General features: G+C 33.8%; 3 protein-coding genes across 4 annotated transcripts; 2 read left to right on the forward strand and 1 right to left on the reverse strand.

The window, feature by feature from the left end:
- The first annotated feature begins 3,849 nt into the window (after nt 1–3,849).
- On the forward strand, nt 3,850–5,835 carry LOC132706175 (transmembrane protein 134). The gene is made up of 3 exons (XM_060677344.1): nt 3,850–4,246; nt 4,297–4,541; nt 4,720–5,835. The coding sequence occupies exons 1-3, from the start codon at nt 4,074–4,076 to the stop codon at nt 4,821–4,823; spliced, it is 522 nt and encodes a 173-aa protein (XP_060533327.1). The 5' UTR covers nt 3,850–4,073; the 3' UTR covers nt 4,824–5,835.
- A 416-nt stretch (nt 5,836–6,251) lies between these two features.
- LOC132706190 (zinc transporter ZIP9) lies at nt 6,252–8,066 on the reverse strand. The gene is made up of 4 exons (XM_060677371.1): nt 7,625–8,066; nt 7,298–7,510; nt 6,905–7,244; nt 6,252–6,853 (listed from the first exon to the last, which is right to left on the reverse strand). Exons 1-4 carry the CDS (start codon nt 7,718–7,720, stop codon nt 6,627–6,629), a joined length of 876 nt encoding a protein of 291 aa, XP_060533354.1. The 5' UTR covers nt 7,721–8,066; the 3' UTR covers nt 6,252–6,626.
- Nucleotides 8,067–8,245: 179 nt separating this feature from the next.
- LOC132706282 (transmembrane protein 185B) lies at nt 8,246–15,285 on the forward strand. 2 transcript variants are annotated; one of them, XM_060677532.1, is made up of 8 exons: nt 8,246–8,520; nt 8,571–8,747; nt 8,806–9,017; nt 9,072–9,193; nt 9,247–9,381; nt 9,436–9,559; nt 9,610–9,826; nt 13,975–15,285. In XM_060677532.1, the coding sequence occupies exons 1-7, from the start codon at nt 8,483–8,485 to the stop codon at nt 9,816–9,818; spliced, it is 1,017 nt and encodes a 338-aa protein (XP_060533515.1). In that variant the 5' UTR covers nt 8,246–8,482; the 3' UTR covers nt 9,819–9,826; nt 13,975–15,285. The 2 variants fall into 2 exon arrangements, with proteins under 2 accessions (XP_060533515.1, XP_060533514.1); XM_060677531.1 differs by lacking the exon at nt 13,975–15,285 and having other exon boundaries at nt 9,610–13,211.

The following is a 15,285-nucleotide window of genomic DNA, read 5'->3' on the forward strand; positions in this document are numbered from 1 at the left end:
AAAAAACGTACGCCAATGGTTAAGCCAGCACAAAATTTAAAAATATTTAATTCTAAGCTATTTCGTGCAACTTATCTGGCTTATTATAATATATTAATATAATATTAGTGTATAATTAATATAATTTTTCAGACAATAAAAATCTATATTTACATTTGTTTTTATTTCGATGCATGTATTCTAAAAATATCATGCATTTAAATGTGCAAGTAACGTTATGGTTGTTTGGTCACATTAGTTTAACCAAGATTAAGTTAATATTAGGGCCAAAAAGTCACGAAAAAAACTGTTCTGAATGTAGAAAAGGAAATCGTTTGGCATAGCACTTTCTTGGATTGACGCGCTCTGTATAGCGATGACGACGTTAAATGTCAGCAACTAACGAGAATTTTGTAAAAATCATGCGGATTGGCCAGTTAATAAGCAGAAGTTAATGTGTAAAACACATAAAACCCGGATCTTGAGACCCCGACGGGCGACCTTGTGGGCCATCTTCATTTTTATACATTCAATAAATTCTAGTTTTTATCGCAAGAGGATAGTGCTTCGCCAGATACGGGCCAAAACAAAAGACATTTTGACGAAAAAAAAACATTATTTTCTATTTAACATTTTTTTTGTACGATTAACGCATGCAAATTTTACTTAAATAGAAACGGAATTGGGATATCCTTTTCAATTCGGAGGACCTTGTATTCTATTTTTGGCAAACTTTTGTAGCATACGAACAAAACAAGATGAACGATCGAAAGCGATTTTGAAACACAAAGGTATGTAATTCTTGTAGAAATTCATAAACACTTTGCTACTACGATAAATCCACGAGCTGCAGAGTATAAAGTAAAAAAAAAGATATTTTCTGATATCATGAAAAATTATCATTTGTCTTCGTGGCTTCGTGCAACTCTGAAATATTATTCAACTAAAAATATGCGTACTATAGAATTTTTACACATAGTGGGAGGTGTTCTTTTTAATTGTTTACAAGTCAATTTTGCGAACGGTTAAAAACGGTTAAAAACGCTCCGTTTCCACGACAAAGTTATTAAAGTTGACCTTTTCTTCCATAGATGGCGCCACCAGCAACAATCCATTGCCAGGATTCTGCATCAAGAGTTTAACCCGATTTTGTTTCTTTACCTCTCAATAAATAGACGGCGCCCCAAGACATGCAACTCCGGACGAGAAAGGTATTAAATCATTTGTCTCCGGAAGTTGACCTTTTCTTCCATAGATGGCCCCACGAGAGACAATCCACTGCCTGGACTCGATGTTATGAGTAGTAATAATTTTTATCCTGACGATGGGAGATTGTCAAGTGGATGTCGCTAGTATTGTGTCAATTATATGGCCGTACCTGATTACGCATATTATGAATCGTTATTAGTCATGACCTACAGTTTAAGAAGAATCTTTAGAAGCTAGACCAGCACCGTTGGAGGAGTGACTCCTATTTTTGGACACTTAGATCAATAGTTGGACTTTTAAAAAATCATTCGATGGAACGCCGTCACGTTTAGAAACATTCATTAAGCATATCGATACATTAGATATTTTATTAAGGACGCTTATCAACAAGAATATCATTTATTATCGATAAAATCAAAAACTATTGGTGCCGCGGAAGATTTTTTATTAACCCGTACCTGATTTAAACACATGGGACCAAATCAAATTATCATTAAGACAAAAATTTAGTGATCCAATCACGAGAGCAAATTTACACCAGCAACTCATTTTCTTATTTAGAAATAAGCATGAAACAGTTTTAGATTATATTCAAAAACTTAAAGCACTAACGACGCAAAAAAATACAAAAATTAGTACAGAAATTGTTAATGATGAGACTCGACCAATTTTGATAAATCAAAATGAGTTGACCGCAACTCAAAAGAACCTTTTTAATTGTACAAAATCTGCAAAATTTGGACGCTGCAGTCAGAATAATTTCAAAACTAATTTCCTACAACAAAATAACTCCTCTAACCATTTCCAAAAACCTCCAAATCCTAATTTCAATCCGCAAATTTTGAAACCTCAACAATCTTTTGGAAAACAATCTATACCTTTTCAAGTTAACCAGTTCGCATTAATCCACAACCAGTAAAACATGTCTTCCCACCATCGAAAAATACTTTCGGTCCTTCCTATAAAGCCCCAAATCAATCACATCAACCTTTTGGTAAATCAATACCCAAAACCAATGTCTGCAGTAAGTATTATCCCAAAACAACAACCTCAACAACCACAACAATCTTTTAATCAATTTAGTCATCCACAACATTCCAATCATTTAATCCTACAATTTAATCAATATAGAAAACCACCTCAATTTACATTTGAAGAACTAACCCACTTAGAAAGTAATCCAGATGATGATAACTCGTATGATCTTGAACCTTATTATCAAGAATATGAACAAGAAGAAACTAATGAAATACAGGAGGACACTCTTGAAGAAACCCTTGTGGAACAATTGGAAAATTTTCAGTTACACGGTTCGGAAAACGATGCCTCCAATTAAATAGTTTTCAAGTTAATCAACTTCCTTTTATAGAAATACCAAACTATAATATACGACTTCTTATTGATACGGGATCTCATGGTTCTCTACTACGACTTTCTATAGCTGAAGAATTTTTTTCCGGAATTAATTAAACCCCATACTATTACACTTCAAACTTGCGCTGGATCTCGTAAAGCCACTAATAAGGTAAATATTCCATTATTTGTATGTTTCGGTATTACTAAACCAATTGAATTTATCCTTTATTCTTTTCATGATCGATTAGATCTTAATATATGTTTAGTCTTCATTTTATTATTTTTCGACTTCTTATGAATTTATGTATATAAACCTATAGCTTATCGATTGGCCGCGAATACAGCACCAAGAAGTTATTCTTCTTCCTTTCCTCGCGGTATTAAATTCTTGAACTTAACTGGCCATCTATACCCGCCAGCGCCCTTAGGCGCATGCTCCACGAAAAATCACGGTGAAGCGCTAAATCGGTCGCTCTCATCGGGTGGTTGAAAAAGTGCCGTTGAACGCATCAGGTCATACGCGTGGTGATCAACAAATTTCCTCACCACTCAAAGCACAGAGGACGCAGCACGGGCCGGACCCGCCAGAAGGAAGACCAAAAGCGAGGTAGGGTCAGTTAAGTAATCAAAAATCTTTTGAGTAATTATTGCGACTTCTTGCTGTGCCAGCTGCGGCCAAAGTCCGTTTCCGCGCGGACAAGAAGACTTAACAAGTAATTTATTAACAAATGACTATCTAGAAATTCCATTTTCTTTTCGAAAAAATTTTAATGAATATAAAAAAGAAATTCCCCCACGAACAATTCAGAAAGTAAAAATTCAAACTAACCTGCCAGAATACGGTTCCTAGCTAATGCCTTATTTTAAAAGTGAAAATATGGAAATTCAATCAACTCTATTAAAAATAAAAGAAGGAATGTATTTTATCGATATCTTTTGAAGAAGATAATTTCAAATTGTATAATTTTGAAATTCAAAATGATAAAAAATAACACGTAATCAAGAAAATATTTACTTAAAATCACTAATTAAGCACGAACATCTAAATTCGGAAGAACGATCAAAATTATTTAAACTAATTCAAAAATTTAATAATATTTTATATAAACCTGGAGATAATGATCGGTAATGATACTGTTAGGCTCGTCTGCTAGGATCAATTGCCCATTGCCGATTTCCGTCGAGGATTTTCGCTTTTGGTCATAGACCAACGCGCTCATTCGGCCAACAAATAATTTTAGATAAAGACTTCTTCTTCGTTTCTTAGAATGTAGTCAATTGGTATTGCCCAGAGCCAGCCAGTTCAACGTCGTTATACTTTGTTGGTTCATAACTAACACTGAACTCTGCCATAATTACCCAATAACAATTAAACAAACTCTTGTTCCAATTTAAATTTTGAGTAAACCAAAACACTTTCACATTGAAATTACAAGCGTTTCCGGTCTATGTCGATAAAATCACTAATTGCTATTCAGACGCCGCTAGAAATGGCGTGAATAATTAAGTGCTTTGTGCTGGTGTCGAAAATGTCTTCCCAGTTTTCATTCTCGGGTTCCAAGCAGAAAAGGTTTTCAATTGACGATGCTTTCGAAGAGGAAACTGACGAGGCGATTAAAGTTTACGGATCTACTGATTACAAAATTAAGAACAACAAAATCGGACAAGGCGATTCTATAGGAATTAATATAGACAATGGACAGTAAGTAACACATGAAGCTCTTCATAAAATACAGAAATTCCGCATTCTAGGGGCTATAAAATTGTTAATGACACATCGCGAGACAGTGATTCCCTAATTCAGGATTATTATGAATGTTCAAGCGAAGAAAACTTACCCCGTTCATGTTTTAAGCACCCTAAAGTGAGGGAGAACTGGAGGATGGTGTTGGCAGCTACTACATTACTGATTATAGGTGTGGGATTGTTGATTACGGGAACCTTAACCTTATCTGAGCCGAATTCTGGTTTACAGGCATCTGTATTTTTATTAGCGGGTAGGTTTCACTTGATTTACAAGAAAAATGTTTATAAAATTAGTGAATAACAAACCTCTTCAGTATATAATTTGCACTGCATTACAGGAATTACTTTGGGGCTAGAGGAATTTTTAATTTGACGCAAGCATTTTGATTTCGGTTTCGATATGACTATTTTGTGTGCTTTTTTTTTCAGGATTCATTTGTTTTATTCCTGGCGCTTACCACGTAGTCTACATTTATCTAGCGGCCAAAGGTAAGAGGGGATATCACTTTCACAACTTACCACTGTTTACATAAGTAATAAAACGAATGTTTAATTGTTAATATTCTTAATAGAAAAATTCCACTGTAAAAATAGTCTCAACAGGGTAAAGTATAATATGGCCTTGGTGAAAGGAACGAAAATGTTTTGCTACAACCATATGACTGCTTTAACAAAAGTTTTATCTTTCATCTCGGGGTCATTATTTACTATTTAATATAACTATTTGAGGTTTAGTATGTTATTTGCTGTCATTACTAATTAAAGTAATTGGCCAAAACTATTAGGTCATATATTTGTTTCAAAATATATTTGTTTTTTTATATTGTGTACATAAGTTTTATATTCTGGTATGTATTCTCTTAGGATTTAACTTGATTTGGTCTGATTATTGAGATTATTTATTTATAAAAAATACATATGTATTTAAGTTAGGGTTAGAGTTGATAAAAGTGACAAATTAACAAAATCTTTTGCTTGCATAGGACAGAGAAACAAATTAGGTCAGTGTTTGTGGCATAATTTAAAAGGATCAAGTGGAAATGTCATATTTTGGGCATATTTTTTTAAACCAAAGTGTAAATAAGCAGTGTTGCTAAGTTACTGGTATCTACAATGATTAATTAAATTTGTATTATTATATATCCATTCTAACGTTTATTATTGCTGTAACTGTTGGACTGTATCTTCGAATTATGCTAGCCCTGTCAAAGTGAAATTCTAACTAGTATAACTTATTTACTTTGGAGGTCGTCTCGTCAAGTTTAAGCAATAAGATAGTTGTTTAGTTTTTCAAGAAATTCAAAAGAATCTCACTTTCAATAAACCTCAAAATTTTGTTATTGATTTTTCTGACAACCTGTCTATTAAACAAATATGAAGTTCAGAAGCGTAATCGAAATCAAATTTTTTACTCTGTAAGCAACCGAAAGTGCTATATTTAAATATTAAGTTGTTTTGTCTTCATACAGGGCTGGTGTTTAAGTGTCACACATTCAAAGAGCTTTAAATTATTTTATGTAAATTAATAAAACTTACCTAAATATACTTGGTTATTTTAATAATTTTCCAGTAACCAGCCTGTCCCATCGATGAAACATAATATATTGACCCACTGCAGTGTAAAAATTTTCAATGCGCCTTTCCAGTGAGGTGCCAACTTTTTGTATGGCAAAATACTTAATTTACGGGAAATTGTGAGAGCTCTATTTTTTTGACAAACTAAAATAAATATGAAATAAAAAAATAATCCGGAAAAAACTTAGTAGGGAATATTGTTTGGTAAAGTGTGTCTCAAATTACATCATCTTGACTTTTGACGTAATTAAGGCTTTCATACCTATATTTACTGGGTACAACTACCAACCAATAAATTATTCAGTGTGTTTCAAAAAATCATCCTATGATTACTAATTTCTCTATTATGCCGCGGCTAAATCAGATGCCATTGTCAATGCCAAGTCGGTCCCTGATGCTCTGTCTTACAATGTTGACTGGACAAGCAATATGATATACTTTGGGACAAAGTATACAGATCATAGGGACCCCTTAACACAGTATATTTGAAATCTATCAGACTTTTAGACTGTATATAAAAAGTGACACAGATATGACACCAAAAACATTACTTTATTGTCTTATAAAATATGTATAAAATAAATAAAACTTTACAACTGTCTATTTACACAATACAATTATTGGGATGTTTCAGTTAATCAAAGGTTGGCACGTTTTTCAAAACATACCACTAGGCAAAAGACATTCCTTTATTGCTACTTCTTTTGTGTTACTTAAAACTATGCATATGAGAAACACAAAGGAATACCTGAGTTGGTACTCTAATGGTGGTGCCCCAAAGATAATAACAAGGGACAAAGGCAGCCAATGACTAGATAAAAGAGTTCTTTTGGTTTAAGTGCGGAGGAGGAGTGAGCAGCCGCAGCTTTTCCACCCTCTAAAGTCTGAGGCACTTTGGAATATCCGTGAACGTTTTGAGTTAGATCTGCCAATACATGCACGGTGGCTACGTAAAGGAATGTGCCTGCTGAGAAGAGCATCGCTATACCTGAAAATTAAAAAATGATAATCGATAGCCCGAACTAATATGCACTCTCACCTGTAGCATTTAACGAACTTAGAGTCTCTTTCTGCTTTTGACCTATGCAAAAATAAGTTATTACTGTCATGACGGGGGCCGCTAAGGAAAATATCAACAAATGTTTGCGAATCCTTTGCCTCTCTATCCCTTCATGTAGCAAGAAAGTGACCAACCCAAAAGCGGCCGGCGCCTTGTGTAACATAATAGCCAGAAATACAATAATTTCTACGTCAGCGTGATTTGTTGTGGCCGCGGCTCCTAAAGCGACCCCGTCGGCGGCAGCATGCACCACCAGGCCCACAGTGGCGGTAATATTTCGCTCAGATGGATTTAGATTTTCATTTTTACGCTGAGACACCTGGTGAAAAGCCCTTTACATCATTAGAATCTACTGCATACACAAAACAGTACCTGGTCAACAATAAGCATGAAAATAAATCCAATAATTAGACTAATACCAATAAAGGATAAAGGATCACTGTGGTCGTGGGTGTCGGATTCATTGTGCCCTTGTCCAACATTTTGCTCTATTATCATAGAGCGGACTCCTTCGGGAATTATTACAGCCAAAGCTGTACCCACCAGAAGGCCGGCTCCGAAAACCGTGGTCATTTTTAATTTATCCTAATTAAAAAGCAAAACTGTATAAAAGCATTTTATTTGACAAGAAACATATCAATAAAACTTCATTCAGTTAATTAAAAAGCGATCGAAAAAATCTTTGTAATCTTTAGTTACCTCCGATAATGTGAAAAACAAAGGTATAGAACCCGCTAAAAATGACCCAATCAGCATAACAATAACAAGGGAAATTAACATTGGAATTTCCTCCATTTTCGAAGATTTATTAACACCCGAATTCACAAACTATAATTCTAAACGGTATACATATTTTATGCCAAAAGTGCAAGCTTGTGTTTATGTTATTATCATAGTTCTTTATAAGCAAAATTTACATTGCTTAAATCAACACTTCCACGTAAACAATTCACAACATTGGATGACAACCCACCGTTCACCGATTTTCAAAGGGGACATATGTTTGGAGCAGTGTTGCCACGTTCAGTCGATTTTAACAAGCAAAAAATAAAAGGGAATAGTTACTTCTCATAATTTTTTATGTTACTGACCATTGTTGTGTAATAAAAATTAACATTTTAAGGCAAATTTATTGCACTAAAACCTAAAGTTTATTTAAGGCCAAATACTTGTTTTTTTCATGGACAAAGTCATAGAATAGTTCTTCTCTATTTTTACAGTTAGCTAGGTAACTCATCCAGAGACACACACCCAAACTAGAGAACGCATATTGTTTGTAGACTCCGCACGAAAACTCTGACATTACAAGGTTAGGTCGAAATGCAACACAAGGCTAAATAAATCCAGTGCTAAGATAATTTTTTTACTGCTTTTGTGATGAAGATATACAGAAGCTAACGTTAGAAAAACAAGGCAAATTAACGATTTTTAAAGTAACTCTCAGACATGGGAATGGGTCTTTAAAACCGAATATTGTTTTGTTTGTCAAAACGACAGCAAAGATTCCAAAACTTGTAAAGAGATGGAATCGAGCCCACTTTATATTTGGATTTGAAGATGAATTTGCAGATGCTTTTTCAGGATTTCAATCCCAGGTAGGAATGTGCAGGATTTGTGGAAAATATTTTTGACTTATTATTTCTAGCAAATTTGTGGTGCACTGTTGTTTGTTAATATTTATAACTTTATTCGCGTTACGATTAGACGAATATATATCTTGGTCTTACTGGACCGTGTTTACACCAATATGGGTTTGGAAAGCGTTGGTGATCCTCGGAGCTACAGTCGGTAGTTTTGTATGGTGGAGGTATCCTCATTTTAGGTACAACATTTTAAGTCAATGCCAAACATTTACCCTAACATTAGGCATATGATTTTAGGTTAGAAGGTGAAGCATACATTCATTACAAGTCGATGTTAATATCCCTAGCCCTGCATTTAATTTTGTTAATGTTTGAATTGTTAGTCTGTGACCAACTTGAATCTTCCAGACATTTGTGGATATTAGTGTTTATTCCGCTAATTTTTATATCTATAGTTAGTATAGCTGTGTGCATATGGGCAGTTAAGCATGATAGGTCATTTGAGGCAGGTAATTTGTTGATGCAAAAAGAGACACAAACAGTTTTCCTTTGATTTTAGCTAGAACTTTTCTGCGCTGTTAATGTTCTACAATTTATATTCCTAGCTTTAAGACTTGACAAGTTTATTCTGTGGTCATGGGAGGTTGTCTTTGTGCCATTGTGGATCGTAATGTGCCTATCGCTGGTGGGATCCCTCGCAAGTTTCTGTCGTCCCATTCTAAATGTCAACGTTTTTAGGTGGGTGTTTTGTATACGATAATATTTGCGGCCATTTTAATGCGGACGCCAGAGGTCAACACGCAACAAAGGCGGAGCAGTTTTCAATCTGCCGTCGGATATACATTCTTGGTTATTCCTATATTGATATTTCAAGTATGTTTTTGATGTTATTTGTTATTTTCCATTCTAAGCAGGTAATATTTTCAGGTATTATTAGCGAATAAATTAGATGAGGATATTCATTTGTCCTACACTGCTGTCGCGAGTCCCCTTTTCATTTCCTTCATTAACCTGATTCTGATGTCCTTCAGTGCCAAAGGGGCCAACAAATGTAAGTTAATCGGTCGCTGGAACGGGGCTGGTCATCTGTTTCCATTGCAGGGTGGTTCGGGATGCGCAAAGACTTTTGCTCTTTCGTGTTGGGCGCGTGCCCCCTACTACAAGAGTATGGCAATATCGGCTACCAGCCGGAACGTAGACAGAACGGAGTTGAGCTCGAGCAGCAATTGGACAAAAATGATTCCCAAATAAAAAAGGCCGACATGATGAAGCCCGTCTTGCCCATCATATCAATAGAAATGCCAGACTGAAGTATTAGGTTAGTCAGTTTGAGGATCTATGTTTTTCCTTAAAGTAGCTGACATCTTGGACTCAGTTTTTGATTCCGCATTTTCGAATATCTAACAATAAATAGTAACTTAAAGCGAATATATATTAGGTGGGAAAGTTCAGAACAAACATCATATAGCAGCGATAAAGGGCCACGAATAGCATTATAAAGAGAAGTAAAGTAAAGCTTTAAGAACGTTTTCTACTATAATTTGAAATACTTTAATTCTCTTTGTTTAATATTATTTGGTAACTGGTTGAAGCATTTAAAAGCAAAATAGTTTTATGCTATACCTAGATTTTTCCAGTCAGAGAAATCGGGGTTTATATCTTCATTAACGAGTGAAAGGCATTATTGTTACAATTCCCGGCATATTAAAGTGTTTTTTTTGTTTGTTCTAAATGTTAATCTCTCTATTATCCTTATTTCTCTTCATATGTCAATATTGCACTAGTTGGTATTGACTCGAACAGGGAAAAACAGGCAATGCATGTTATTTTTCAAATTAAACAACCTGAAAAAATTAAAAACTAGTATTTAAATATCTCTCATTAGAAACAATCACTAAAAGATAGCAGAAGAAAATTAGGGTTAAGAAAGTCAAGCTTAACAGTGAAGTAAAGCAACATATGTACAGGTGTAGAACTTTTCAAGTGACTATAAAGCATCTTTTTTTTTACTTCTTAGTTGAGTTCCAGTTAAACATAGTCCATGGAAATTCAGTCTTAAGCACTACTGGATGTGAATATCCCTGTCACAGTTATATTAGAGAGAATAGTTACTTTTCATATAAAATACGGCCCCCTGCTCTGCATTACAGTGTATCTCAGATGGGAATCCATGAGTTGGAATTTATGGTTCTTTTATAATTAGGGTTTATAATAAAACAATATGTATATTTTTCTTCTTTAATATAGTCTCGATGTGTGCATCCCATATTGATTTTTGGTCTTGGGCCACCTAGAAAAATGTAAGGCTGGCATCCCTAGGTTCCATCCGTTTTAGTAAAAAGACCATATTTTGCGGTCTCTGATTCATTTAAATACATTTTATTTGACGCAAACCTTAAAAAATTTGGTTTTAACCACAAAAAAATCACTATAGCTAAAATGAAACTTGTCTGGTATAGTTTCCACATTTAATAAATGTTAGGGAAATGAAAGATGACCATTGAAAAAATGTATGCTGTTTTCTATTGTACACAAATACACAAAACAAGCATTTAAGAATATTACATAATTCGTAATTCCAAGTAAGCAGTCATGATAATAATCCTAAGCGACTAAAATACATAACCTGAAATTGCCACAGCCAAAGCAATTTTAATTTAAACATTGTTTTCTGTCTGAAGATATCATCACTTCATTTTAAAGCAAAGTTATGAGTTTATCGAAAGCGGCATCCAAGAATCGTAAACCCAATAGCATTGCCTAATCCGCCAAATCTGTCCGCAAGTGCAGTGCGAAAACTCTTGCTGGCTGTGACATAGGTGAAGTACTGTATTGGCGCGTTTACTATGTAAATGCATGGAAATAATCTGAAACGAACCCGAGTTTTGATGGACTTTGAGTATTTTGAGTAGCTAATATAGCATTTTGTTTGGATAATCACTCGTTGTTACCATTTAATGTCAACATTAAATCGTTTTAGTACTTATTTAATAATTATTGGGAAGTAGCGTGGGGTAGGGTCTCAGGTAGGGTAAAAATAATGCTATTACAATCAAGTTTGGTTTATATGTATTATCTTGAAACACATATATTAATTAAATATTGTTACACATAAATACAGAAAACGATTTACTTGTAAAACTTTGTGTTTTACGGCATTCTACCACTTTAAATATACAAAAATCAACAAATACTTATAAACTAGAAATCCTTATTTTTAGATAAGGAACATATTAAAAAACAAAAAATATATTAGGAATACATAACAACTATTTATTGGTGGTAGGTAAATAATAATATGTATTTATATGTACCCTCGTATGTAAATAATATAAAAAATACATATTACTACATATACTTAAATCTTTATTTTGCAATTTTACCATACTTTCTTTTTTTTTTCTGTGGGTATCATCTTGTAAAGATTTTCTATTCAGACTAACGTTATATTTTGCTTTTAAATTTCTGAAGTTCATACGAATTATCGTTCTCAGCTTACAAAAATCTCTAACTAAACTAAATGGTAATTCTTTTTCTGTTTTATATATTTTTTTTGCTAAGTTTTTACCACCCCTTGCCCTTTTCGAAACGAATCACCATGATGGGCTTCAAAATAAAAGTTCCAGTTTGGCTTCTGGTTAAATAATTATAGGATGGGAACAGCAGTTTTTTTTAGAATCTTTTTTAAAGGTAAACCGAAAATTTAAATTTTGTAGTGAATTTAATGTGTTACTCAAGACACCTATCCTAACCTGTAAGTCTCTTTCGTAATCATTTTCAGTAAAATGAACTGAGCAGACAGCTTTTATCTGGATTAAGTTTGTCCTCTATTCGACACCGAACTAGCGATGAAAACTACATTTTCAAGAACTTGCTTTTTCATCAAAATAGTTGTTATTGCACCCATACATGCCACAACTCGTTCCAGACATACCTAACTATTTTTTGATGTAACTTATCCCACTGAAAAAGGTAAAATAAATGTATTGCTTACCTTTACCTATATTATTATGTGTAATTTTTTCAGCTGACGTGACCTGAGTCTTTGTTTAATGTTAAAAATACTGTTTTTCTCAGTTCTTGCTACTCAAGCACATACGATTTCAAAGTATTTGTTAAAGCTTAAAAACACTGTATTGTCCAAGTTTTTTTTACAGATATACAATTAACACAAACATAAGCCCACTACTCACTAGTTTAAATTATTTTAGTTGTTCAAAGAACACAAAATACAACGGTTTTAATACGCCTTCAAATGCATTGAGAGAATACACTAAAACCGTTAGAGGATTTCGCTTACGTCACAAGCGACCACGTGTAATCGATAATTTTGGCGAACATATGTCTTATGGGATTGGGCAATCCTATTAGGTTTACGATTCTTGGCCGCATCTATGTCACTTTTTCACGAAATGTCAAATTCACCAACTGTCAGCCGTCATTTTGAACGCCTTAAGCACAGCATTTTTAATTACTTTACTTTGTGGTTAATTCTATTGTGAAGGAAGGCACTGCTTTCGGTGGCTTCTAATTGCGGAGGGAAGATAAACTATGACCTTGCGCTAGCAAGAGCCATGCGTGCCTGCAACAATAACTAATCTATTATCGATGGCGGAATAGAGACAGAGAAAGATACATAAAAGTATGATGGTTCTGACAGCCTAAAATCGAATTCAAGTGACTCACGCTTCACTCACCTTTTGTCGCTTCTTCATGATGTTTATTCTGTGGCAAAATGTTGTCCTTTCTTTTTGATGATTATGAAAATGTTATGCCTGAACTATTCTGTGCCAATAAGGTGGTGGTAATCCAACTTTGTGTTCCATGATAATTGTAGTGCACACCTTTAAAGTTAAGCGTTGCTTTGCGAATAATAAATAATTCATTCAACATATTTTTGTCGCCAGTCAAGTTTTGGTACATTTCATAATTAATTTTCTCGCCAACTGCATCGTCCAATCAGGCAGCTGGGGATTGATAGGCTACCTTATCATTTGATCCCATAAATGTTCTATGGGGTTGAGGTGTGGAGGCCAGTCCAAGGTCTTAATATTCACCTTATATATTCAAAGTTTTTTTTTTTGTTTGTCATTTAATTCCGTTTTTCATTGAATAACAGAGATAAAGACGTGAATAAAAACTAGACTTGGACACGTAGTGTTTAATATATTATGTGGGTAATATAAAAAAATAAATTTACATTTGAAAGGTAATCCGCAGAATGCGTTGATTATGACGGCATCGATACTGGCACCCTCTAGCGGCTTCTTCTTAAACATTGAGAAAGTACGAAATGCAATAATTGGTTTGTACAGCACAAATACGTATTTCTAGCAGAAACAAATTGAAAATCTTTCAGTGTTGACAGGAAATCGGATAGTTTCGTTTCCCTCTAAAGAATTACGCTAAATGTTGGTGGTGCATGAATTCAACGCCACCTACCGTTTATGCAATTTCAATTTGCAGGTGCTATTGAGTCTAGCGAGAAATTGACTAGGCACAAAAAGTGAGGTTATGCTCGGTAAACGACGTTTGTTAAGATTAATTAAGCGTTTGGGTCAAGAAGTTTTAAAATCGGCCATTGCTTTTGCAGGCACAGAAGTTGTGTTGTGTTCATTTGAAATAGCAAGTTGTATGATCACGGTTTATCGTTTTGGTTTATTTTATAGTGATATTAGGTAGCTCAGTTAATTTGTAAGTACTTATTTTTTGAAAATAAATTTTTTAAATTACCTGTGTACCTTTTTCAAATTCAAAGAGTGCCGTGACTGACTACAACTACAATAATTATTGACAAATTAAAGTAGAACAAAAATACTAAAAATGACAAGACACACTCAAGTAAAAAATTCTTTAACTATTCTAAATATGTGACCCCCATTTTCCTTAACACATTTCTCATTCACTCTAATTTTATGTCTTGAATTTAGTAACGTTTGTATTTAGGGGTAAATATTCTATTTGGTGCTCTAAGAGTTGCAAATAATGATCTGCCGTTAACTTGTGTAATGTAAATATCGGACTCAAAATATGCCCATCTATGACACCACACATTAATTGATTGGTAACCCTGGGTTTTTATTTCGTGTATTTGTTTAAGATTATTTAAAGACGACTTTCGTGTGTCTTGTCTATTACAACCCTTTCTTGTAGTGAATGATCTTTCATCAGTCCATAAAATGTTTCCCAAAAAATTATTATTCTCATTATGTCTATTCTAAAAATCCAAACAAAACTGCGTCCTCCTTTGACATTGTTCTGCCGTTAGTTTTTGAGTTTTTCGAATATTTATATTCTTTCAAAACTGAGGGGATGTGCTTGATAGAATCTGAGTTGGACAGTGATTCAACCATCATATGTCAAACATTAAAATTTTTTTATTTGTCAGTCAGGGCACTCTTTGAAATTATTTAAAAATTTCCTATTTTTGCCGATTTGTCAAAAACCGGTGGACTAAAATATAAAGTGTGTTACATCATTTTAATCGGCATAAGATATTCTATTGACAGATATAATATACAGGGTGTTCAATTTAAAAAAAAATATGATGTAAGCTTATGTGTCAGAAAATTGATAGTGTTTTGTTTTATATGTCACTTGGAAAAAAACTCAGCTACTAACCCTACACTTTGTTTTTTTTTTATTTACCATGATACTTTCAAAAACAAAAAAGTTACAGCTAATTAAAATGTTATCAAGATAAATTGAACGCATATATTATCGGATGTATTATTGGATTTTTCCTAGTACAATATTTCCATAGAATCTATCTTTAAT

Source organism: Cylas formicarius, unplaced genomic scaffold (assembly GCF_029955315.1).
Source record: "Cylas formicarius isolate icCylForm1 unplaced genomic scaffold, icCylForm1.1 PGA_scaffold_8__14_contigs__length_24414737, whole genome shotgun sequence".
NCBI lineage: Eukaryota > Metazoa > Arthropoda > Insecta > Coleoptera > Brentidae > Cylas > Cylas formicarius.